General features: G+C 40.1%; 1 protein-coding gene across 2 annotated transcripts; it reads right to left on the bottom strand.

Moving 5' to 3' along the window:
• Window positions 1-54: 54 nt before the first annotated feature.
• Window positions 55-27973, bottom strand: ugp2b (UDP-glucose pyrophosphorylase 2b). Of its 2 annotated transcripts, none has more exons than XM_076104175.1 (10): window positions 27860-27973; window positions 23997-24124; window positions 22659-22766; window positions 15192-15377; window positions 9891-10024; window positions 6850-7147; window positions 5708-5905; window positions 2655-2897; window positions 2034-2138; window positions 55-1489 (listed from the first exon to the last, which is right to left on the bottom strand). In XM_076104175.1, the coding sequence occupies exons 2-10, from the start codon at window positions 24093-24095 to the stop codon at window positions 1382-1384; spliced, it is 1479 nt and encodes a 492-aa protein (XP_075960290.1). In that variant the 5' UTR covers window positions 24096-24124; window positions 27860-27973; the 3' UTR covers window positions 55-1381. The 2 variants fall into 2 exon arrangements, with proteins under 2 accessions (XP_075960290.1, XP_075960289.1); XM_076104174.1 differs by lacking the exon at window positions 27860-27973 and adding an exon at window positions 26963-27682.

Below are 27973 nucleotides of genomic sequence, written 5' to 3'. Positions count from 1 at the left end.
TTGATGAATGAAGTGATTTTGGGTGCAGAGAAAACAACAGATGACGCCTGCTCATTATTTTTCATATTGCACTTTATTCAGCTCCGAGGAGGCAGAACTGGGCCCGAGACCTCGTCACCGTCACAGATCAACACTTATTGCTTTCAGACATGTCGGACCCATCTCAAGTATATGTGTGTGTGTGTGTGTGTGCGTGTGCACCTCCTGTCTTTGCGTTGTGTGGACGCTGAGTGACGGGATGGACGGCGGAGTCATAGGACATTAAGGTCATAATGTGAGCAAACAGAAAACAGAAATATCATCTACATCACACAGGGGACTGTACAAATAAAGGCCTTCACTTTAACACATCAGCTGTTACATAGAATTTCATGGCATTACAACATTATTACTCAAAGGGCAGCAAACAGGCAGACACACACGCTAGTTTCTCCTCTGGGGTACAAACTGGTGGGAGGTTATTCTGGACTCTGGAGGTCTAAATGAGTTCTACACTCTGGAAGAAAGAGACCCATTTATTTCTCAGCACAAACTCCCCTTCAGGCTGGATTTCTGCACGAGATGTCTACCTGTATATGACAGTGTCGACACTCGCAGACAATTATCACCATCTTTAGCGTCTTTCAGCTTCTTGTTCTTGGTTTCGGTCTCTTCACCGGACGCTTGAATGATGTGTAAATCACAAGCTTGTTGATCCAGAATATGTCTGAGGTATAAAACCAATTTAGGAGTAATTTAACCGCTTAACTATTATATTTTCTTAATCGACTATTCACAGGGATGATGGCCCAGCGAAGGGTTCAAATCTTTCTGTGTGTCTTCTTCGTGGACGATAAACTGGAGACTTCCTGTGAGTATATTAGCCGTGTGATGGACAACCTGTCGACATACGACGACACTTTAATCCAGTTATTTCTCTCAGTTGAACATATCTTTCAGTGAGGACTTTATGCTTGAAATAAATGGTTAAAACTCTCCCGTAACTTCCCCTCTCTGTGTAAGTACAGTATGTGATTAGCATTAGCAGTTTATTATTAACAGATTATTAATACTATTATAGAATCTATGTTGAGTCTGCTTTGGCAGAAAAGAAAATCAGTTAGAAAAGAAGACAAATTAAATACACATTTGTAGATTTAGGTAATTATTTAACATGACGGCTATGTAGTTCATTATTAACACTGTTACAGGTTTATAATATATAATAAACAGCCTGTAGAGGTCAGTATATCACACATGCACGCTTCCTCTCACAATGGGCTGGAACATGACAAACGGGTCACATGGCTGGAATGAAGCCAACTGGGTCACATGATGAGGGTGTGTGTGTCTGTGTGTGTGTGTGTGTGTGTGTGTGTGAGTGAGTGAAAAAGAAAAGGCGTCAGTGGTCCATGATGCGGAGGTTTCCCGATACGATTTTGTTTTCCAGCATGGAGCCGGCGGGGATATCGATCCGATCCCCGTGGTTGGCGATGATGATGACGGTGCCCTGTGAGGAGGAAGGAGGACGTTAGAACAGGGACAGTTACTGTCAAAGACTTTAACACTGATGCACAATGATATCTATTATGGAGCAGTTTTTAACAAGTTTAAAACCAAAATGTTTAGTCAGTATTAAACCCCACGAAGAATAAAGGTGATCAGAATAAACTTTAGGTTATTTTTTTAACACAAACAGAACAGTGGCATTAAATACTCAAATCAAACAAACTCAACCGCACCACCAGTATCATTTTAAAGTTTAAATTAAAGCAAAAAGATAACAAAAAACAGGGTTGTTCATAGATCAGTCCAGTTCCTTTTGAATCAGTTCAGTTCATAAAGGAACACAAACTCTTCAGGTTCCCAGAACAACAGTTCAAGTCTTTAACAAAATTACTAGATTTAATAGTTCAGTAAACAAAAATCAACAAACCCACACAAACTTTTGAAACAAACCTTTTAAAACCCATTTCTTATTTCACATGAAAGTTTACAATGTTGTTGTTTTCTTCGTATTTCCAGTAAAACTTCATTTGAGGAGACTTTTTTACCTTGACTGAAACGTTTTTCCCGAGGGTGACGTCTCCAGACACCGTGAGGTGGTCGAGCTCCAGCATGTCGGGGATGCTCTCGAAGCGCGTCAGATACTCCTGAACCTGAACACACGAGGAACGCTGTAAACAACCTGCTGTGTTGTTTGTGGATCCTCTGATAAAAACATTAAAACCTTCTGAATCATGTTTTAAATCATAGTTACGGTACAGATTTTACTCCAACGTTACCAAATAACGTCACACTGATGTCTAGAAGATGTAGCTTTGAGACCTGGAGATACGTCGGTTTAGTTTAGAGGGAAATGTTGTTTTGTAGAAACTTTATTTAAAAAACAAATGATGCCAAAGATCTTCACCCTCTCCAGTAAAATACTTATTTCTTTTAGCAAATGAAATGCTGTTCGCCTCCATTAGATAAAACTAAAACGTCCTGCAAGGCTCAATACAGTAAAAAATATACTTTTTTGTGATTTGGGTGAACTAAACTTTAAATGTTTGCTGTTTAGTTTGAACACAAATCACCTTAAATCCTCTCAGAAGTTCTCAAACACAGTACCTGAGCTCACAGCTGTTTCACATGTTGTCTTGTTTACATTATTGTTGTTGTTTTGTAGTTACCTTGTTGAAGGAGCTGCCCAGCTTGACGTGTGGCGTCGTGGGGAACTCCCTCTTGGGGCTCATGGTGAGCGAGCCGGCGTCCAGGCTGTACAGGTTGGACATGACCAGCAGCAGGTCCGACGTGGTCTTCACGGGCAGGAAGCGGCTGCGAGGCACGTTGATGCCCAGAGCGTTGTCGAAGCATTTGATGGCGGCGCCGACCGCCGTCTCCAGCTGGACCACGTTCTGACCGCCGTCCAGAGTCTGATGGAGACAGAAAGTGTATTTTATGATTTATGGAGTGACACAAACAGATATCATACATTTGACTCTAATATTTCAACAAAATAAAACAAACATTTATAACGCAGCTTTAAACAATGTACATATTCAGATCAAGTGTAATATAAAAAATATTTGTCTTAATGTCAGTAATCAACAAGGGAAGTTTCATGTTGATATTAATTAGTACATTTTTTTACCCAGTTCACCTCTAGTGTCCCCCCTAAATACATTTGGTATCGTCCATCCCTAAGCCCCGCCCACCTGCCAAGAGTTCAGCGTTTAGTTAACGCCCACAATCCTACAACTATCCAATCACAACCCTCAAATAAACCGCGCAGTATGAAGAGGAACTAAGGCCTCGTCTATGGAGTCCGAGTCCGTGTTTCCCAGTCCGTGTTTCTCCAGGATTTACCGGTGTCTTGGCCTGAGTTAACGCAGACGTTGCTGACTGTGACTGACCGATCAACGGTACCGTGAGTACCCGGTGTATTTACAGTAAATTATCACCGTTTCTTAAACTGGCGCTGTTATTGTGTTTCAACTTCCGGGTTGGTTCGTTTGTTGGTGATCCGTGGCAAAACCCGGAGCGGAGTTCTGAGTTGTCGTTCTTCTTTGTGGCTCTGTGCTGGATTGGACTGGACTGTTCTGGGTTGTGAGGAAAAACAAACTGGCATTTTACCGAGTGGACTGAACTCAGACTGTGGGAGACTAGAAAACGCATCAAGTGGGTTTTAGGACTCTTTCCTGCAGCACTGCTTTGCTTGTTGAATTTAAAACTCTTACTAAAAGCTGAATTGAGTTGTTTTCTTTGATTTTAATGTATATATTTCATTGCTACTGGGTATTTGCTTTGTTGTTTTTTATGGTTTGACTGAGCTTTTTTTCTTTGTATCTTATAATTATTATTTGTAGGACTCCTCTTCATTTAAAAGCGTCAAACACGGCAAAAAACAAATAATAATATTTATTATTATTAATAATATGAATATTAATAAGAACAATAATAAAAGACACAATTAATAATACTTAAATAATACTATGACCTGGATCTCGGGTAGAACTACCAGGAGTCGAGTAACATTCACCACTTTATGGACGTTTTTATCTTGAACCTCGAGTTTACAGTTGTAGCATGTAGGGGGCCACAGTGCTGTGTAACCCCCCCCACACACACACAGTTATCTCCCGTTACGCAACACTTGCTGTGTCACGGTGTGTGTGTGATCCTGGAGTCGAGGGCTGGAAAATCACATCTTTGTGCCGAGGCAGCAGTAATCAGGAACAAGGTTCGGCGGTGAATTTATTACACCGGTTGCAGATTTGCATATAACCGGAGGCGGAGCTTCTCCAGTGAGCACAAGCACAGCGTGATGACCAACATAACATCAAGTCACATCACGTCAGATGTGTTTGCTTTGGAGGGCAATAAAGGATAAACATCAACAGATCATGCTAATCCACATGAGGGAAACTTTCCCTTCATGTTCACTCAAACAGCAACGGTTTGCTGCCTCGCTTTTATTTTAACTCTTTGCTTCTTTAAAACGTGTGTAAAAAATTAACTAGAGCTGCACAAACAAGCTCAGTAAGAAAAAATAAATTATATTTAAACTATAATATTCATCTTTGTCTCTCTTATGCCATCTCACTCACACACACACACACACACACACACACACACACACACCCCAAGTGGAGCAGATGAGCCACCAGAGAGGAGACCAGCTAACTGGATTGGTCTGAAGCTCCTTTTCTTTCCTTTTGTATGCAAAACCCTGGCCCGACAACAGACGGCTCAGAGAGCGGAGCCGTGCGGAGCGGCACAATCTCAGAGAGGCTTTTAGAATGTTGGATTTCCTTCAGAGAGAAATGATTTATTCAGCAGCGTTGGGTCTCTGTGGAGGAGAGTGTGCAGAGACGTCTCTGCTCACAGCCGTGTGACGGACGTGGAGAAACGGGACGGATGATGTTTGCTGGTTGTTGAAAGTAAACGGTTTTAATCTGAGCGTCCATTGTGAAGTCCAGTCATCCTGGTGTGAGTCATGATGTAGTTAACCGAGGAGAAGAGCTTCGTGTCTCAGTTTTTTTTCTGTCTCTCATACTTAATGTACATCATACTTTCCTGTATGAAAACTGTGTCCTCCCAAAACCACTTGTTTGCTCTAAGCAGTTTACACTATTTATTGGCTTTTGGGGGGAGGTGAACAAGGAGTTTAATGTTGCTGTGTGCTACAGCTTGAACCTCCTCTTTTAAGGCTGTATTTGGCTACATTTTGGAATGTTTTCACCATTAAAAATATGCAGAATTCGCCATTAGCAGCCAATGTTTGCAGTGTACACATGGATGTAAAGACGGCTATCACTGGATTACTTTGATTCTGAAGAAATCCTAAAAACGTGATGATCCTTCGGCAGGTTCTGCAGTTACAAGCATCAAGTTTTTTCTGCTAAGATTTCTGAGCGGATTTATGGACCTTTGCGATCTCCTCGTGAGGTTTAAGTCCCAAAGGATCAAAACACGTGTGTCATGTCTGCGTGTTCAGATTTGATTGATTCAGTTTGAAAATATAAATTTTGTTGTTGACTAAACGAAGTTAAGACTTCGTTTATGGACACTGTTGTAAAGCCGAGTTTATCGGGCTTAGTCACCAAAACCTGTGTAATGTAGCGGTGAGTTACATGTTCTCACACAACTTCACTGGATCATTGCGTCCCTCCTCCTTCTTTAATTTGGTGCTACTACTAATCTACTTCCCTTCACTGGATCATTGCGTCCCTCCTCCGCTCACCTTGGGGTTGACGATGATCTCCAGGTCCATCGCCTTCTGCTCCTGCAGCCTCTGGATGGCGGTCAGAGAGATCCACAGGTTGTTGGTGTTGAAGATCTTGAACTTTGAGACGGATTTGAATTCGTCCACGTGGGCTTTGGGCACCTGGGCGATCTCCAGCAGACGCAGCTTTCCTTCGTACTGGATCAGCGTGCCGCCCTGAAAAATCAGAGTCCTGTTTTACGACGTGTTTTTATAATGCCGCTGCTTTTTAAATTGAAGATGTGTTGGTAGTGTTCGTAATATTTCTGATTCTATTGATCAAAACTCATTCAGGGAGTTTGGGACAAGTTCTTCCGTGAAAGTAGTTCCAATTAAAGCAGTTGACTAGTGATGGAGCGATATAGGATTTTATCACGGATCAGGATCAAATAAAAACAAAACACAACATGTCTATTGTCGGTATAATCGTGGATATTACTTGGAAAAAGCCAAAGGTCTTGCTTGCTATCATGAAACGGGAATAGTCATGTAAGAAAGACCAGACTCTCACAGTGTTGGTATTTTTATGTATTTATTCATTCATAGGGACTTTATGATTTATTTATTACTTAAGATTGTTCACTAAAATAAGATATTCGCTCAGCAAAAGTGTCTTTCTGTAATGCCATGAAAATATTAGTTTCTCAGAATGGCACCCAAACACACTGGCATCACTTTAAGTTCCATTTAAGAGTTTTATTTGGATGATTATTGAGATAATATTGTGAATTATTGCAATAATTTTGGCCAGGATAATCACAACATAAAGAGATCCTACTGCTGACAGTCTGTAGACTATTAGAGTACTGAGGACACATTTCTAGAAAATGTCAACTGTCATTTTTTTGTTTGAGCGCCACGAACTAAATGACATATTTGGGTGGAGGTATGAATCTCAAAAGCTCGGCACATTTTTGAATCTCTTTGTTTACTCGACTGTAATGTGTTTTGGTTGCATTGATGGTGACGAAAGGGTCTAAAAAGACTGAACTAAATTCAGTCTTCAGCCAAAACATCACGTCCATGTGTAAACACTTTACGTAATTTTTATATATATATATATATATATATAAATATATATATATATATATATACTGTATACAACCTCGTCCTCCACGTACCTTGACGTCGGCGCGCGTCTTATCCGTCACCTCCATGATGAACTCGCAGCGCTTGCCGTTGGGCTGGCTGACCAGGTGGTGCAGGATGTGCAGGTCCACGGTGGCTCCCAGGTTGTCGATGTTGGACACGAAGATGTACTCCTTGCCCTGCTCGATCAGCTGTTCCAACAGGCCCGAGTTGTAGAAGCTGGCGTAGATGTCGCCGTGGCCCGGAGGGTACCAGCCCTCTGCGCTCTGACCCGTCATGCTCAGGTTGGTGGAAACCGGGAGGAGGGACTCTTTGTTGACGCGAGGGTACCTGCACAGAAGAAGATCGGACATCATGCTAGTTTAAAGTTCACTTCTTGTGATTATTAGGTTATAAACAAACTATCATTATTTACTGTCTGATCACTGTATCGTACTGGATGGTAGCTCAAGAATCTCCTTCTATTGGCCAGGTGCGTGTGTACATACAAGGAATTCATCTCTTGGATTCCTTGCACGGAAGATTAGGTTTCATCACAGTTTTGCTTCATTTAGTTTATTTAAACCAGATTAAAATGTCATCTGATTTGCGTTTCACAGCTGAAGTAAATGACTTTGAACTTAACTGAACTTTAAAGATTGAACTTCTTCAAACTCTAGAATCATCATGAAACTCCGTTGGGTTTCTCTTTCTTCCTTTCAGGAAATGCACTTAAGCTAGAAATGAATCCACTGTTAGCTTAAAGTTTGAAAGTGTGGATCAATAGAGGGAACTCTTATCTAGTCTAGAGAGGATTAAACACAAACTGAAACCTGCATTTCATTTATTTGTTTGGCCACTTGGGGGCAGTGCACCAAGACGTAAACAACATTCTGTCAGCTTATACAGTCGTTATGATGAACATGTTACCAAACAGTTCTCTATTTACACATCCGGCCGACCCGGAGCAACATTATCATTTATTTAGAGTTAAGTTTTTCACCACCCAGGCCTGTCACGATAACTACTAACTTTTGTTGGACAATATATTTTCCCAGAAATAATTACAATAAATGATAATAGTCATTTTATGCCTATGATCTAATATTATGGCACAATAATGCAATAAAGAGCAATAAACTATTAATTCTAAAAGATATTCAGACAATGGAATGTGAAAAAAATATTAAAGTATTCTAAATAAATAAAACAAAACCTCAAAACCAAAACAATAAATAAAATTGACATTCTGACTAAAATGTGCAATGTATTTAATCACAACATTGTTAAAATGATCTCGATCATTATGTCAACATATATCGTACGATAACTCTACCTGTAGTTATTCACCTGATGAATGTAAGTTTGATATTCATTCTCCGTTGAGGGAAATATTTGGCATAAATGATCTGCTAAATGTTCCACCATGATCACCAACTCATTCTCAGAGAACAAACGGATGAACTTCAGTCTGCACACGTTAACAAGACGAACATCACAAAGACAAAGAAATCGTTTAGCTCCGCATCATCTTGACGTAAGGCCGTGGAAACATGAGTAGCTCTCCGTGTTCCACTTGAATTTCTTCTTTCAGAATCACTGCAGGACTTCAAACAGCGCCTTCGGGGAGCAAAGTGTTTGCAGGTGAGGCAACATGCCAAAGAGTCTGAGTCATCGGTGCTGTGGGCATGAAAGAGATCAAAGGGTTCCTAAGAAGGATCCGCGTCAGGTGGAGTTAGAGATCCGCGTCATGAGATGAAGACGTTTCAGAGAGCTGATGAGCCGGTCAGCTGGGAGGAGCTTCACCGCTTTTCTTTTCACGGACGTCCATCTGACTGTTCTGGGAGGATGATTCAGACGAGTGGGTCTGATCTGAGCTCATTGGCTTCAAAGGTTTTATGTTCTTTCAAACGCAAGAACATTTTGTTACATCCACAGAAATGTCTCCGTTTCTTTGTCTCACAACACTTAAGAAAACATACTTCTCATGAAAGAGATGATGCATTTTCTTCTTCTTTTCCTCCTCTTGAAGATTTTAAACGTGACTTTTCTGCATTACGTCTAAAACAACTAAACCTTTGATGTTGAGTTGTGAACTTCCATTTTCTCAGATGTTGAAAACAACTTTCAAACCTGAGAAATCTGTTGTTGAGATTCATTTGGTCGCCTGTCGATGGCGTCCTATCATCTTTGTGCATCCGTCAGTGTTGTAGTTGTCTGCCAAAAGCTATAATTCATTTAATTTGTATTATATAATCTTAAATATACTTTTTAGTCAGTTTCAAGACACATTTTTATGATAAGATGTTGGTGTCTTTTCCTGTTGTTTTTGATAAGAACATTAAACATTGTGTGTTTTTAAAGTTTCTTTTTAAATATTTCATCACATCTTTACTAAAAATCATTTTGTATCTATTTCTAGCTATTTAATTCAGTTATTATAAGGAAACAGTTAGCGTTATCAGCTATTGTTAGCTGGATTTGCATTTAAAATAAAACTATTTTTGGGATCTTTGCAGGAATTGTGATAAAGTCTTTTAAGTTTTAAAAGAATAAAGAACGAAGCGATAGACTGATTATTCATTCTGCTCGTCTGCTTGGTTTATTTTGACCAAAGAAAATAAGTGTACGGGCAATTCTTTGAATTTGTCTGTAGCACCAGAGTGTGACGTGATGAGCAGTGTATTTAACTGGCTTTTTTATGAATTTCTCTCACAGTCTCTCTTTGTTCTGGTGATTGACATTCTACCATTAAAATCATGAAGCTACAGCCTCCAAACACCAGCGCTGTCTGAAAACTGCTTTGTACTGCACAGAACACACAAGTGCTCTTAATAATTCAAAGGGAAACTGTGAAAAAAACAGTTTCCACATGACTGACAAATGGAGACGCCAAGGCATTAAATATTCACGTGTCTCCATACATTACATCTCACTTCCTGTCTGGACACACAGCAGAGGATTGTCCACCACTCGGATACTGAATATAGACCCGGTCATCATCAGAGTTCATTCAGTACTTCTGGGTTCAATGCTGCTACATCTCTTCTTAGTTTAACAGCATGTACTTATCGTGTTTAGTGTGTTTGCTCACCTGCTCTGGTTGAAGGTGTGTATCTTGACGCGGTGGTGTGTGTACTTCTGCAGGATCTTGTTTGTGTCCTCGTCCGTGTTGAAGGAGTTCATGAGGACCAGGGGCACGTCTGTGTTGTAAGTCTTGTTCAGGTGCTGTGAGGGGAGGGGGGGGGAATAAAACATTGACTTTAGCGCTAGCATTATTAGCATCCAGACACGACTGACTCAGATTTTTCCAAGTTATAACTCGGACCAGAGGTTCTCTTTTGGTCATTTAAGGCCTGGAAAAAATAAACTGGGTTATGACCATAGACTGTATATAAGAAGTGGGCGTAGTCATCGTTTATGGTACCCTGCTTTATGGTCTGTTTGACTCTAAATGGACCATAATGTACTAAATGAACATCATGCTGTATAGAAGAAGACTTAAAACTAGAGATTGAGACTATAAACTCATGTTTACAATGTTTACTGAGGTAATAAATCAAGAGAGAAGTAGAGTCATGTTCTCATAGACTTCTATACAACCAGAGGGAAAAGAGTGCCAGTTTTAAAACACATCTGCATCGGCTTCACTTTCAGAACCGGAGGTTGCCACCTGGTTATGCCCCAGTCCGCTGTAATGATGAATATAATATAAATATCACTCTCTGCCATTATGAATTAGGGGTGGGAATCACCAGAGGTCCCGCGATACGATATTATCACGATACTTAGGTCACGATACGATACGATATTATCACGATACGATATTATCACGATACTTAGGTCACGATACGATACGATATTATCACGATACGATATTATCACGATACTTAGGTCACGATACGATACTATCACGATACGATATTATCGCGATACGATATTATCACGATACTTAGGTCACGATACGATATTATCGCGATACGATATTATCGCGATACTTAGGTCACGATACGATATTATCACGATACTGCGATATTCTGAGTATTGCGATAACATAGGCCTATATTGCGATTTATTACTTTTTTCAACTTCAAATTATGTCCCCAAAGGAAAACTGTGTCAACATGTTTTATCTAATGAGATAAAGTTTTCAGTCTGTTCATCTCACTTCAATCATTTTTATTGCAGCAAAATATGATTGTCAAGCTGACAGACTGACCAACAATGTCATAAATGTTGCATGAACCTGACCAACTGAACTGTTTGTATTACTACATAGTCCAACTTAACTGAATGCAAACGCGTGGACTCAGTATATGAACTATAACTTATATAAGTAGGATATAAGAGTTCAGTATAACTTGCGATGCGTGGATGTCGAGGGCAGAGAGACAGTTATGCGCTGCACTCTCCCCATGAGCCTGGCTACTGTTGGCAGATTTAACCCCGTTGTGAGGCCAGATGTCTCTATCTTTGTACCAACTTCCTACCAATCACGCTGACCCGGGACCTTTGCTGACCTCACCAGAAAACAACTCAGCACCATCTAGTGGACTGAAAAAGCAATTAATTTGATTTTTCTAGTACATTTTTTTAATTTTTTTTTTATAGTTTATAGAATAAAAGATCGATACTTGGAGTCCGTGTATCGATACAATATCGCCACGCAAAATATCGCGATACTATGCTGTATCGATTTTTCCCCCCACCCCTATTATGAATACATATTGAATGTATTCCGGGTCATATTTCCTCTGAGCTTTTACTGGTGCAGTACTGAGAGACAGACGTCTATGGAAAGTACATTTACATATTCGTGGCGGCAGGTGTACATGTGTATGAACAGTATGTATGTGTACATGTACATGTTAACCGTATATGTGCCGCATAAGGATTTATTTCTTTTTCTCTTTCAGAGAGATTATTATCTGTTTAAATCCCAAAATCAATACAATTCAAATGATAAAGAACTGGGATGATTAAAGTTGAATGTCTGCCACTAAAAACATTTCTGTTGTGTTTGAGAGTCTCTGAATACAAATTTAAGAGTCAGTTATATCAGTCGGACTTGTAGAAGTAGTGACGTTGTTTGGCGTTGACGGTATTTAACTTGATTTAGAATAAATACAAAAGGAGGGAAACACCTGAGGAGAGACGGAAGAATTCACCGAGATGAGAGAAAATCAAAGTCGGAGAGATGATGAGAGAAGGAATAATTAGACTTCTGTTAACATCCTTGTTTTGCCTTTAATAACCAGGATGGGAGTTGGCTTTATGTAAACGAACACTGACGTCTTATTAACGGTGCATGACTGTGTTTAACTGACCCGCAGCTTTGTGAGGGCAGTGATACTTCAGGATGTTAAAGAGCTTTGTGCTCACCCCTCCCACAGCTCACACACTTCACAACGCAAACAAATGAAAAGACTCAAACCCACCGACAACGTACGAGAAAGCTTTGTGTGAGAGGCAGAACATGAGGGATGACGAGGACCACGAACGAGCCTCGAACATTTAGTCCTCTCTGCAAACAGAGCGGGCCCGTGTGCACAATCTGTATTTCACTAACTATTGCTATGGTTTTGTTTGTCATGAACATAAGAGCATTATTTGTTGTCTTCATTTCATATTAGAGATATAGAAAGGAAATGTGGGGAGAGAGTTTTAAAATGTCCTAAATATTTGGATTTTTTTACATTTTATCCTCACAATAACTATTTGATTTAGAGCTGCAGGATGTTGGAAAAGAAGCGGACATTGCAATTTTCTTCTTCTTATGCTATATGGAAAAAATACAAGAATTCTCACCAGATTACAACAAAATACCCGTTTTTACATAAAACTGAAGTTTCTGTGTTTCTCCTTCTGTTCTTCGCTCATTTCTAGGTTGAGGTCGACGACTAGCGGCGCCTGCTTTGGTTGTTTTAATGAATCGGAGAATGATTGTGATTGGTTGTAAGTCCCTCTCTAGCAACACACTCAGAGTATCCAACAAGCCTTGAATCAGAGTAAATGATTCGCCATCACACTCTTGTAGAGTAATCGTAGAAAATGAGAATAAAGTAAAGTTTATTTTTGTATCAAGCCGCCAAAAAAAGTGTTTGAGCTCATTTATAAATAATAACTATTAATTTATGGAACCGTGGAAGTCACTGCATTTTCCACAACACGGTCCTGCAAATATTTCAGAATAAAAGCCTCGTGGTAACAGATGAAGGCATTCCGTCCACAGAGAGACACTCGGGGGGGCTTTTTAAGTTTGACTTCATTAACTGAAGTGAAGTATTAACGAGCTGAAAGCAGTACATGTTCAGCAGCCAGGTGGCTCCATCCCAGAAACAGTCCAATCGTCCTCGTCTCCGCTAAGTGTGAGAGTACAGGACTCTGTTAGGTGTGTGTGTGTGTGTGTGTGTGTGTGTGTGTGTGTGTGTGTGTGTGTGTGTGTGTGTGTGTGTGTGTGTGTGTGTGTGTGTGTGTGTGTGTGTGTGTGTGTGTGTGTGTGTGTGTGTGTGTGTGTGTGTGTGTGTGTGTGTGATATTCATTTTCTCTCTTTTCTAAATGGCCGATTCAGTCGGGAGGTAATCTGAGCAGAAAATGGAGAGCAGTGACTCGGACACAGAGAGCAGTGTGCTGGGAGGAGAGAGACACACACAAATACCACACATCCACATACACACACACACACACACGGCGTAAACTCAATTACACAACCGAGCTGTCTGACAGATTCATGACACATTTCTTTAATCTCTTTAAGCTGCTTCAACATGTGATTTATTTCTTTATTTAACAAACTTAAACAAATCAAGAGTTTACTGGTATTGCCGATGGACACAGAGCATTCTTTAAAAATGTTTTGATGTACGATCAGGCACAAATAGCCACAACCCCCCGTAAACACACTCTCTCTCCACCACACACACACACACACACTGCTCGCCAACAGATCCTCTTTCACCCCCCCCTCCCTCCCCTCCAGGTATCACACTGAACTCCTTTCAGAAGAACCTTCAGCTCTTTTTCCAAACACTACAAGTCTCTCTGGAACCTCGGACACATAAATAATAGCAGCTTGAGCTGAGAGGATGATTCACTGCAGCTTCACATATGTTTGTAATTGTATATCTATGAAAAGGAGAGGGGGTGTTAGTTTTCCTTTCTGTACTTTTCTAGCTCGGGCTGATGTATTAGATTCCTCCCAGAGATGCACAACATCTCCACATCAACATGTCCACAGACCAGTATTACATCAGCAACACATCACTTCCTGCTGCCCTGCCTCACCCATCCTGATGATCCTGTGTGATAACCGGCTGAAATAAACCTGACTGACAAATCTGTGCCACAGTAAGACGGTGATTTGATTTGTAAAAATAAGTCCGTCAGCTCTGGTTGTGAGAGAAAAGAATCTTTTATCCCCGGATGGATTCATGGTCTGAGGTTACAGGACAGTAAAATATAAAAACAACCAACTAAAGGAACACCGCGCAACAGAAAAGTGAGAGTTTAAGTGCGTCTGCCTGAACGTATCCATCAATTCTTCTACAGTGAAGATCCAGAAACACTTTATTTGGTTCTTACGTCGAAACTAAATGAGAGTTTTCTCCAGTGAGGTGAAAAGGTTTTGGGGAATATGTTCTCCTGTCTGTCTTTGGTTATTAAAACCAGGCGGCGACCTCTGCATTCTTAAAGCTGCATTCTCTCTAATGACCACCAGGGGGCGACTCCTCTGGTTGTATAGAAGTCTATGAGAAAATGACTCTACTTCTCTCTTGATTTATTACCTCAGTAAACATTGTAAACATGAGTTTATGGTCTCAATCTCTAGTTTCAAGTCTTCAATACAGCATGATGTTCATTTAGTAACTTATGGTCCATTTAAAACAAACAAAGAAGTTCAAACCTCAGTCTTTTATCAGTAGTTTACAGTTTTGGGGTGACCTGCTGCCCTCCTCACTTCCTGTGAAACTCTGCTCTCTGCTATTTAGGGCAACATTTCTGTGGATTCAATTATTTCTCCTAAATGCATAAAAGTAGGTTAGAACTCTTAATACCCCTTCAACCACCAATATACGCATGTACTTATATTATGCAAGAAAACACATTTCTGTTTCCTGCTGTGTCACGTTCTACGTCACTAACACGTGGAAAAAGAAAAGTGGTCGGGTCGTTTCTAAAAGTTATATTTGCTCCTTTCTGTTCTGCTGATCTGAATCCATGACTCATAATCTGTTGCCCTATTATTTACACATTAAATAATACGTCAATATTATCCCTAATGTCACGATAACATGACGTAAGGACCACAATAAAGAACTATTGATAATGCAGCTCTGGATCTCTCTGAACGGCCTATTTAAATTCTTTAAATCAAGCATGGTGAGGTGTTCCGTACCTCGATCTGCTGCACCGTGAGGTCCAGGAAGGTGTTCTCGTTGCGGACGCTGATGAGGCTCTTGGGGCCCTTGCACCCCATGCTGGTGCCCAGGCCCCCGTTCAGCTTCACCACCGCCAGTTTGTTCAGGCAGTCGGCCACGTTGTCCGGCAGACCTCTGCCAGCGATCTTATCGTACGGCTGGATCTGGAGGAGAGAGAGACGGGGGAGGGGAGCACATTTAATAAAGTGAAAAACAGCTTTACTGCTCTTATGATTTCTACTCTAATGCGTCCTTGCCTGCAAAGTGAGCGGCACTTCCTGTTGTGGTCATTTGTTCATATTTCTTGAAGTTTACTGATTTTTTTGCAAACAAATTAGTAAAATAAAGATCTGTGAAGACACGTTTTTGTGTAAATGTTGCAGATAATTGATTACGACGACTTAATGCACAACGTGTGTGTGTGTGTGTGTGTGTGTGTGTGTGTGTGTGTGTGTGTGTGTGTGTGTGTGTGTGTGTGTGTGTGTGTGTGTGTGTGTGTGTGTGTGTGTGTGTGTGAGTGAGAGTGTGTGAGAGTGTGTGTGTGTGTGAAGCCACATTACTGGGTCAACACTACAGCTCACACAGCACGTCACATAGCGACCTGTTTCAGTGTCTCTCCCACAGAGCAGGATAGGAAGGAGTGAAGGGATACGATGTGAGCGAGGATGTGTCCGTCCAAAAACAACAAAGCTGTTTCACATTTAGTGAACCCCGAGACACCACGCTCCGTTAAAATTCACTGGAATGTCCTCTTCAAATGAAGAGAAAAGGGGAAACAGCAGCAGGATGTGTTTTCTAACAGAAGATCACACTGCTGTCACACTCAGTCGTGTTTCTCCACGTTTCATTCGGCCTCATTGGATTTCACTCGTTCTTTTACTGCGAGCCGTGTGAAGAATCATTCTAACCAGATGTTACAACAGCTTTCTGTTAGGAAATGAGTGTTCCTGTCAGTTGGTTAAGTCTTAGCAATTAATGTGTCAGTGATTATGAAATGTCACTCTGTGTCCTTTTCTGCTACAAGCAACCAACGGACCAAGTGAAGCCAATGTGTCAGACTCCTCTGGTTGTATAGAAGTCTATGAGAAAATGACTCTACTTCTCTCTTGATTTATTTCCTCAGTAAACATTGTAAACATGAGTTTATGGTCTCAATCTCTAGTTTCAAGTCTTCTTCAATACAGCATGATGTTCATTTAGTACATTATGGTCCATTTAGAGTCAAACAGACCATAAAGCAGGGGATGCTTTAGGGCGGGGCTACACGGTGATTGACAGGTCTCTACGTCACTCCTCAGTCCAGATATGGTCACTTCTCTTTACTAGTTGCAAAAAACCAACATGGCGACGGCAAAATCGCCGAACTCGAGGCTTCAAAACATCAGTCCAGTGCCATCATGATGACTACGTCCACCTCTTATATACAGTCTGTAGTCTTTAAGTTTATTTTTTACTTTTCTCTTTGACTGACAAACATTTTACAGCAGAGAGAGAGGCCAGCCACGGATTATAGTTTTGGATTAACAGACGCACGCCAGAGGGATTCAAAGTGTTATACAACTAACATAAATATGGTTTACACAACATGTTAATCAGCATCAATGGAGGAGGAACGATGTCTGCAGGACGCTTTAGTGCAGCGGAAGCACCGACTTAGTGCTGATCCATCAGCCTCACAGTGAGCAGCAGGTCACCAGTAACACTGACATGTGTCGATGCTCACATACGGTTTACATGCAGACAGTGAAACCTGCCATTTTCATAGCTGGTTGGAAATTTCTTCAGTTTTTACAATCTTTTCTGTAACTTACAGAGCTCCTGTCAATCACCAGCTGAACAGCAATGTATTTTTTTGTGAGTATGTGTATGCATCATCATTACAGCATAATATTGTCCTGGAGACAACATTTCTTCATATAACGGTTTGTATTTTTTGTGCGTTTTCCTACAAAAATCCAGCGAAACGTGTAAATTTTCGCTCGTTACATGAATATGGTCTCTTCAAAATAAACTTCTGTCTCCCCACAAAACTACTACTACTTAGTCTCCTCTTTTTGTTCATCTGCACACTTTAAAAATGTACAGATTTAATAGTTTCTGCGTCGGGGGCGATTGTGGCTAAGTGGATAGCAGGGCCGTCTTTCAATCAGAGGGTTGGAGGTTCGAATCCCGGCTCCGCTAGTCGCATGTCGATGTGTCCTTGAACAAGACCCCAAAATTGCTCCCGTAGTTGTGCCTACGGTGTAGAAATGTGATGGACTCTGAATTGTAAGTCGCTTTGGATAAAAGCGTCTGCTAAATGACTGTAATGTAATGTAAAAATGTAATGGGTCAGCTCGTCATCTCAAGTGTCTGCAGCAGTGAGTGAGCCGTCTGCGTCAAACCTTCATGGACTCACAAAGCTGCTGAATTATTAACTTGGTTGGGGGAGGGTTTAGAATCCAGCGGTAGTTATAACATGTTTACTTTTCTTTCCTCTCCCTCACGATGTTTACTCTTCTGTTTCTTCATCTCATTGGGCGTCACTTTCATTTTCTATTTCACTTAATGCTTCAACACTTGTCTCACAGCTTTCCTCTCCTGAGCTCTAATCTTCTCTCTTGTCTTTACGTAACTACCCCCCCCCTCCCTCTCCATCTTTTAATCACACTTAATTCATCTTTTGCCGCTCCGACCTCCAAAAAAGAAACGAGGCGTCTCAGAATTGGGGAGTGATGCATTGTTCTCCTCGTTGGCTGCAGACCGAGGAGGCAGAAAGACAGACGAGGCTTTGTGTTTCCATCTGAGGAAGTTCTGTTTGGGTTCAGTGAGACAGAACCAAACATGGCAGGCGGCCTCGTCTCTGGCAGGAAAACCGGCCGAACGTGTGAGGTTTCGTTTAGGAAGAATATTCTATTTCACAACAGGAAGTGGGAGACATCCTATTGGGCAACACATCTTGTTTGTTTTAACTGGCAGAGCTGAATATTGGGAGAGTCAGAGATTACAGGTTTCCTTCCTCGAGGACACCTTTTAGAAGAGAAGCCTTAATGTGCTGGAACACAATTAAACATGTTCATGGGTTTCACAGCTACGTACGCTGAATGAAACAGGATGAATTGTCAGCCGAAGCAGGACTTCTGCATATGGTTCAATCGGTCAAAAGGAATTTGTCACTTTTTGGCAAGTTTTTAATGGTTGATAACTGATATTTAAAGCACAACTTATTTAGATATTGTAATCCTTTAATAGTCCCACAGTCAGCAAATCTACAGTGCAGCAAAGGAGACATTAAAGAAATATTAGGACAAACAAGTCTTAAATACATCTGGTGTAGTACAGCTTTAACACAGAGTCACACGGGGCCAGTCTCACATTCAGTGCTGCTCCTCATATAAAAGATTAATCTCATCAGAGAGGAAATGCTTCAGAAAATCACTCATAAAAAAACACTCGAGCCTTTAGACACACGACGGTTCACATGTGTGAACTTCAGTCACATGACGTTTAACGACGGAATGACATGGTCACATAAGAAAGTGATTTAATGTGCGTGGAGGACCGAGGGTGTTGAATCCCACTGACGGATTAATTAATGCGTGTCTGGTGTAGAATCTGATCTAGATTAAAACAGTGTGGATGTAACACGCTCCCTTGTTTCTCCTCAGCATGTTTCTAATCTCATTTTAACCGCTAAACAATTCACCGCGGCTCTGTTTTCAATTATCTTGTGAGTCATATTTTCCATCTGCCATCACAACAAGGAAATAAAACATACATAAAGGATAAACCCACTCTGCTCTTAAAGTCACAGGAGAAGAACATTCTCAGGGTTCTCATGTACTGCTGCTCCATTTACTGCCTGTTTACTCTCAACATGTGGACCAACACAGGGCACTGTGTTCAGACTCCAAAGATCCTCCTTCAGATCAAAAACAACCACTTATTTCATTAACTGCTTCCAAACCTTTCAGTCTTTGAAGTTCACACATCACATGGAAACTGAAGCATCCCTTGTGATCGAAAACTAAGGAAAGAGAACAAGGACATCCTGCACAACCGCCTCAAAGGAACACTGACTCGGCACTTTGTTAGTGACCGACTCCACACTTCATTCAAAAGGAAACTGTTGTTGTTGTTTGTCTAGTTTGAGGGTAGAGAATAGTAAATGTAGATCTACTGTAAACAATAAACGGGACATTTAGTTGTAAATTACTTTACAATGCAGGAAACCTACAGGACACAATGAGATCTGGGAATTTTGGCGACCCTGTTCAATAAGACATACACTTAGATAATAAATAAATAAAAGATGAGAATGTTATTCAGGTTGTCTCATCGTGGGTCAGTTTAGAACTTAAAGTCATGCGGCGGTTAAACTACGATCCATGATCAGTGGTGGAAAGTCATGAGTACTGTTTGAGGAACTTGTTATTTACTCCCATTTTATTCTACTTTATATTCCAACTCCTCTACATTTGACGTGTTGTATTGTACTTTTACCCCAACAGCACTTATTTGTATTGCTAAAGTTTCTTTGCAGACGACATCTTTAAATACACCCATAACATCAGTTTATAAAACATGATGTGAAATATTATTTAACAGTATGATAGATTATAAAGTATGATAGATCCCAAGTTATAAACTTTGAGTCCTAAACAAGTCATAATGCTCTCTTTACCAAATGTAATGCCATTCCTGTCTCCGGCTGTAATTTTGCATACTGCAAGTTATTTTTCGTTGACCACAGATTAGTCATTTCTTCCTACTGGAGCTCAGTAACATGTCGTTAGTTCATGTTTCTCTCCTTGGTTCAAACTAAGTGGATCTGGGGAATCGAGTGTCGACTTGCTGCGAACGAATAGCGTTAACGTGAAGTTGATCCCGGTAATACATTGATTCGTGGCACACGATACTTGGTAGATACTTTTAAATCTTTGGGGGGAAAGTGAAGTCACGAGTCGTTGATGTTTAAGTCTTGAGTCATTCAATTTGTGACTTGAGTAAATACTTCTACCACTAACAAAACTATTCTTTCCCGACTTGCATCACGTTCGTGGGTCCTATTGGTCATGAAACATGTAGACATTGAAATCGTACAATACGTGTTCGAGCTGTATCTTACTTTACTTATTTATTCTCCTCCTCACACCGACTGTCGACAGTCTTTCATTCACTTTATGACATACAGTGACTACAGACATGATTGTATAACTCTAGTTACATAAGTAACTTCTATTTGTCTCATTGCTGAACAGGAGATAAAGAGCATTGATTATGGCGAGCAGGAGGTTTGTTAGATGTTTGTTACTGACTGAGAGAAGTTTTTCTTTAACATCGTCTTCACTAAAAACGATCTCTAATGGCGTCCAAAGTGACCAATCACCGTTCTTGTTGTCAACTTATAGCTGATTTTTTTTTTTTAAACAAATACTTTGCAAAGTAATAAAACAAGTGCGTCTCTAATGATTACTGCTCCACAACTAATGTGTCAAAAGGTCTCGTTCCTTGAAAAAGAATCGACCTTTTAACCCGAGCTTATTGTCCCGTAAACGGCTCTGAAAGCTGAACTCCTTTCACCTCATTGGTTTAAATATTAATGGATGCTGAAACTGCAGCTTATTCTAATGTCACTAAACGCCAGCTAGGCTCCTAAAAATGCGCCGAGCGTGTAATTTCATCATTGGCGTCTCCGGTGGGACTCAAACCCCCTCATGACAGCGTTACTGCCATCAAACAGAGTGTGTTTACGACTTGCTGATACAATATTCCACATGGCGGTGGGACGGAACAAATGGGACACGATGTTCCCGCCGACATGCAACCGAGCTGACGAGTCCTGAATCACACATCTAGTTCAAGTGTTAAGAAAGGTCTGCACGCTCGGAGCTTTGATGCAAAAGAAAGACTAAAATATTAGATTAAAGTGCTCTTTTTGCTTTAACCACATTTCCCAATTGTCCCCATAACTGGTAAAAACTGTTTGTTACGCAATGCACCACTTAGCGTGTTAAAGGTTACAAGTAACTCACTTGGTTACCAGCTTATCTGTCTTTTTACTGCGCTCAAATAAAACATCTTGGTAGATAAGACAAACTTCAAACTCTTCTCACCACGTTGTTGTAGATGTGGATTTACAATCCCCTCTAAAGACTCTTTGATTCTGAAATTAACCGCATAATGAAAGAATTTATTAGAGCCGACAGCGTGATTTACAGTTCTTCAATAAAACAGATGAATGATTCACAGTCAAGAAACACAAAGAAACAAGAGTCAAGAATCCGATAGTACATGATGAGAAAAAGACGACTTTCAAGAGGAAAGTAAGGAGTCATCATTTAAAAAATAAACTAACAGAAACTGCTCTTCATCTCCTGCTCACATTAAATGTGGCATCCCGCAAGGTTCAACTCAAGGCCCTCTGTTATTCTCATTATATATATGCTTCCCCTTGGATCTATCTTTGAGAAATACAACATGCTGGATCACGATATCGGGCCAATAACGACTCAACTAGCTGGATCAGATATCTGTGACAATGAGACGATCTATTCAACTCCTTGTTTATGTTTTCATACATTTTATAGACGCAATGATTAGTCGACTAATCCATCAGTCGATCAGCAGAAAAATAATCGCCAACTATTTTGATAATCGATGCAAAAATGTCAGAAAATGACAAAACAAGACATTTAAAGACATCACCTTGGACTTTGAGAAACTGGGACGGACATCTTTCACTATTTTCTCCCATTTTATCAGCAGATTAATCGATAATGAAAATGAAGAAAGAAAAGGCCACATTACTGGTCGGAAGGAGAAACACACCTACATTTTTTTAACATTATGCAAGACTCGCATACCAACAGGTTCTTGGATAAGCTCGAATATCACAACGTCGACCTTTTCCAGAAGGTGGTTGTAGAAATGAAAGATTGCAGCTGAAGTTATTCAGGTTATACACGACTTCCTGTTCACAGGAATATTAGTGGAATATTCATTTTCATCAGCCATGAAAACCACTAAGTGTGAATATTGTCTTTTTCAGATTAAGGGCAAAAAAAACGTACTTAGTGACATAATATTAGTGCAGTGTTTTACATCTGATAAGCCTTCAAACTCGTGGATGTGTGACTCAAACTGGTCTTCCTGGATTTATATCTCATCTTTAGACGTAGTAACATGCCTCATTGGTGAGAGGTTATTTCTGTTTCCTATTGGGTGTTAATTCATTCTTGTTGTTTTTAATTATTGCTTTCTGGCTTAGTCTTCTCCTGACAAGACAATACAAAAGATGCATGTACAACACATGTTTAAAAATGATTCATTCAAACAATATTCACTTGTAAAGATGCAGAAACATGAAGAGCTGCTGGTAAAAAGTTATTTTTAATAGGGATATACGTTTTCTCTCTCACCATAAACACGTACGCACAATCAAAACCTTAATGAAGTGGACTTACCGAGTCCTCTGGAGGTCTTTGTATCTTGATCCACTCTATCGACGGACCCTTCACCTGCAGAAATCTGTGGAAAATATTCTTGAAGCCCTCAAAGTCTTTCCTGGACACCTGGAAAACACAAGGACTTTATTTAAACCTTCATTCATCTCAATCACGAGTAAGATGATGTGTATGAATTAGGATAAATTAATAACATTATGGCCAATCCCTTTCAGAGAAGTCTATGTCCTCCTTCTTGGCTTTCTTTTTTAATGTTCCTTTTACTGTATCTTATGACATCTTCATTTTATTAAAATGAAGCTTTTGTTTTATTGCTGCACTCATAAAAGACAAAACAAATCAGCTGTAGCCTCAGATGTGAAATGTGGGTTTGATCATCAATTCGACATTTATCCTCATTGAGACGTTTATCCTTTTAGGGGCTAAAAGAAGTCAAATTAAAAGTTAATAAGACGGCAAAACACATCCAAATATTGTCATTTCAAAAGAGAAAATTGTCCAGTTTTTGTGTTTTTTGCAGACTGCTGCTGCACGAGCTAATTTATTAATTCGTTTTTAATATATATAGTATGCTTACATGAAAATAAAATGACAAAAAAGTAAATGATAAACATTTCTTTTGATAAATAATTGATTTTGAATGTGTATTAAAAAGCAGCACAATCCATTACTAGAGGGTAGGGGTAATGCATAACTGTAAGTGGTCTGTCACACTGGAGACCTGCCCAGTGGTTCAAACCAGTGTGTAACTAAAGAGTGTGTACTCTACAGCTGTGTGTGTGTGCGCACTGGCTTGTTTAACTGAGTGTACAAAAAGGCTTTTACTGTAAACACTTTGAAATAAAAGTGTGTGTGTGTGTGTGTGTGTGTGTGTGTGTGTGTGTGTGTGTGTGTGTGTGTGTGTGTGTGTGTGTGTGTGTGTGTGTGTGTGTGTGTGTGTGTGTGTGTGTGTGTGTGTGTGTGTGTGTGTGTGTGGTCAAGCAATCTCTAGTGGCAGCTTTGTCTTGTTTCTATTGAAGTAGAAACAGATGAAGTTCTGCTAGTTTCTGATGAATTTTGTCCACTCCCGACACCAGAATTCATCTTGAGGACAAATCTACAGTGTGTCTTTGCTAATGCTGCATTATATCATGATTCAGACCGATAAAACAGATGTTTGTAATCTTCTGACGTAAACTTTATGTATGCGTGTGCGTCTGTAAGCATCTAGGTGGAGCCCCTCCATTGGCACGACTCTACGGTATGTGTCACTGTTGTGTTTATCCAGCGGTTGTGTGCGACCCAAACCACCCCTCTAAATCACAACCACATGGTCGGAGAGAGGGTGAGATGTTGTACCTCTCGCTCTGCTCCTCTGCTGGTGTCCAGAAGCTTCTCCAGCTCCGTGTGCATGGAGGTCTCCAGCTGCTGCCGCATCATTTCCTGGAACTGAGCCATCCCTCCGTTGGCCACTCCTTTACTCAGACCTGAGCAGGAGAGAGAAGTTGGAAGACGAGGTCTTTAACACAGCTGCAAGCATACTTTGAATTCTGACATTTTCTTAACTCAAACCATCTGTTGCAGCCTCCTCATCTGCCTCTGAACACAAGTAAAAAAAGGGACTTTTCGTAAGTTCTACTAGGATTCTATTGCCGTCACAGAAGCTGGAAAACCCCCAAATTGTAATGGTGTGGAAAACTCAATCAACAGGGTGCGTCAGTCCTTCAACAGCTGGAAACTATTCATGTCATTTTACAAGTAGAGCAGCCACCTCTTCGTTGGTTAGTCGACTTATCGGTAGTTCTGGTCTCAGTCGACTGAGATTTCTTTTGTCGATTAGTCGTTTTTTAAGCTTCTTTCATGCTGAATGACGTATTTAAAAAGAAACGTATGAGCACATCTCTGGTAAACACAAGACTTAAAGTGGTGCTTTTGAGCAATTCTTAGTGGAGAAACTCTGATCTGACGATTCAATCAACTAGTCTTATGAATGTTGGTCAACTCAGAAGTTCTTTGGTGGAGGACAGCTCGATGTACTAGCACAGAGAAGTTAGTCCAGAGCTGCAAAGAACAATTCAGAGAGTTTTAAGAAGCAAAACATTTGATGTTTCCGGGTTCTGTGGGAATTTGCTGCTTTTCTTGTTCTTCCATTATTGCAAAAGCTACTATTTGGTGGTTTTGGTCAGATGAGCCGGCACCGTCTGTGCGCCACCGTTTCATTGCTCATCCGTTGGTCATCATTGGGGATGTCTGAGCAGGTCTGAGGTTTGGTATCTCGGCGTCGTTTAGCGCTCGTTATCAGAAGCGACAACGCCTCCAATATTGTCAGAGCTTTTGCGTAACGCATAAATATAATATATGGCGCATAATATATGGCTATAAAACACAGATAAGACTCAACACTGGAATGTAAAAAAGGCCAAGTAGACGTTTGGATGTGTATCTCAGTCCACGAGGAGTTTTTAGTACATTACACGTTTAAATCTCACTTTATAGGGTCGATATTAGATCATCGCACTACAGATATGGTGACATCAGTTTAAGGTAGTTGAGAAACAGCGGAGCCATTCATACATTCGATTTTTAACAATCTAAAACATCAACATTTGGCCTCATGAATCGTGTATCGTTCAAATATTAACTCGGGCCAAAGACGAACCCTCAGCAGCTCTGTAGTTCCCTCAGCTGTGCCAGCGTGAATGGAAAACCTTTTGGCGTGTACACAATAATAATAATAATAATAGACTTTTAATTGGCAATCAAAACCAGTAGCATTGGTCAAACTGGTTCACTGCTGACAAAGTAAAATGTCAGGCATCCAAAAGGACGAGAACGAAAGGTAGGGCGACATTAAATCACTATTAGATCAGAAGAAAAATGTGACTATACAATTACAACATACAGGTAGGTGTGGCTGCACTTGAAGCAGCGGTAACACTTTATAATACCTACACGCTATGAAGCATTAGTTAAGTATGAGTAAACACTTAATTCATCATTTATAAAGCATTGTTCCTACATTAACACTCATTATGCTATTTATAACAGTTATAAATGTTTTACTCTTGATTAATACGCATTAAACGCATATTGTAAGGCATAGATAGTTCTCACTTTAGATGAGGTCACACACAACACTTTACTAACGACTAGTAACTACCTGAATAATCATGAATTGCAGTATTAATACGCGTTTATAAAGCATATATTAACATAGTCCCTAACCATTAGTGCATATCTAAATCATTATGTATATAAATGCATGAATAATGTACATCTAAATAAGTTCTTAATAATTTACTAACACTTTATAAATGATAGTATTAATCATCTACAACTCCTTAATAACTGGTTTGTAATATATTTAATACTTCATTTACAAATGGGGAATATATCATTTATAAAGTATGAAAACACAATCATGAAACACATAATAGACGAGCTTATTAATGAAGAATAAAACATTTATAACTGTTATGAATAGCATACTAATGAGTGTTAATGTAGGAACAATGCTTTATAAATGATGAATTAAGTTTTTACTTATACTTAATATCTTAATAGGACCATTTATGAATTTAGAAATAAAGGGATTCACATTACGATTACGCTTTTTGGTTAACTTTCACTTTTTGTCATCACGGGCAGATAAAACAAAACCAGGTGACTGATGTTATTATATATCCATTAATCTACTGCTTTAAGGATTCATTGCATGCATGAGTAAATGAGTCTATACTATGTCAAATAATAAATGCCCATCACTGTTTCATAGATTGTGAAATCTGTCATGTTTGCAGTTTTTTGTACCTCATCGTCCAATTTAATTATTTACAGATCATCATCAAAACTACAGTCATCATCAGCACATTGGGGGGTTTTCTTTAGAACGATGATTGTTGTATTTATGGCAGAAACGTGTAATTTACCGGCAGGCTGGCTGCTGATTTAACAGGAAGCGTAACATTTATAAAAACAGAAGTGGTGAAATAAAAACCAGTGAATACACTGGAGAACTATTTAACTTGTTCAATTCCAGCATGAGTGTGTGTTTACTGCCCATCTTCAATCATGATCATGTAGAGGTATAAAGGATAATGTAAAGAAGACTAGGATGGTGACTGAATAACTCAGGTACTAGAGCTTTGAAATGAAACTACTGTACTAAGAGGAAACAGATTAGAGAATGAGGTTGGCTCTTTAGTTAGCAAAAACACATTTCAAAATAAAGGCACAGGTATGGCTCTTTTTTTTAATTAAATGTTTATCTACTTGTACATAAAAAGGTTGAGAGTGGATTACACAACCTCTATAACACTACTTACCTTCTACATAAAGTGCCATGTTTACAGCTGCCAGTTCAGCAATAGTTAAATAATAAAAAATGTAAAAATAAGAGCTTCAAGTTAAATGTCCCAAAGAGCGAAGCGTCATTGAACGTACATCCAGTAAACTAATTAAAAAATAAAAAGGTGTCTTTAAAGCAGACGGGTCATGTATCCAGGTGTGTACAATCGGTCTCTTTTTTTAAAGTCCATTCACATTTAAAGCTCTGGAGGCGGAGACACACAATCATCCAGTCACTCTTAATGTTGTCTCTCCGAGCTGCGGCATAAAGTAGTCCCTGAACATGGATCTGGATCCTTTATCGGCTGCATCTCATTTTTTCCAGCCCCATTTTTTTTTTTTCGTCGACCACGTCACAGTTCCTGCCTGTGAGGCTCTCGACGTCACAGTGTTTTTTATTACCCTTTCAGCCTCTTTTCTTTTTTTTTGTACTGCTATCACATCGCCAATTATTAACCGACGAAACTCACACTATTGACCCTGATCCGCATGACCTGCGTGACGGGAAACTTCACACTAAGCGACACGGAGGCTGCGGAAATGAATGAATGATGGACGGAGTGTGTGTGTGTGCGTGTGCTAAGGAAAACAATTAACTCCCCTTCAAGTGTGTTCTCCCTTCATTTATAACCCTTAGCCATAAAGATAACTGTAGTCTACGACGGTGCCCTGAACGCCACACAAGTCCCTTTACCCCCCCCCCCCCCCCCGTTTTTGATTAAACGACCGCTGACGTTTAAAAAAACGACCGTTGGGCTAATAGCTAGCGTGATGATACGATCACGAGCTCCACTCGCTATGGGGTAAAATAAACCATCGGTAGTGTCAAGAGGCAAAGAGGTGGAATGTAATTCGATTTAAAGCCATGTTCTTACTGTGTGACTTGAAGGATGCTGGCGGAGGAAATAAGGTCGATGGGTCCTGCGAGTCTGACCGAAGGACACAGCAAAATACCGCAGAGGAGACAGCAGGGGTACACACACACACAT

The sequence above is a fragment of the Anarhichas minor genome, unplaced genomic scaffold, assembly GCF_050575085.1.
Source record: "Anarhichas minor isolate MPS153535 unplaced genomic scaffold, ASM5057508v1 ptg000029l, whole genome shotgun sequence".
Taxonomy (NCBI): Eukaryota; Metazoa; Chordata; class Actinopteri; order Perciformes; family Anarhichadidae; genus Anarhichas; species Anarhichas minor.
This window is presented reverse-complemented; position numbering and strand designations above follow the sequence as displayed.

Coding starts and splice junctions, on each gene's coding strand:
- ugp2b (XM_076104174.1), bottom strand. Junction 5,906..6,849: donor AGACGCGCGCCGACGTCAAG/GTACGTGGAGGA, acceptor CTGATTTTTCAG/GGCGGCACGCTGATCCAGTA. Junction 1,490..2,033: donor GGAAAAACGTTTCAGTCAAG/GTAAAAAAGTCT, acceptor TCCTCCTCACAG/GGCACCGTCATCATCATCGC.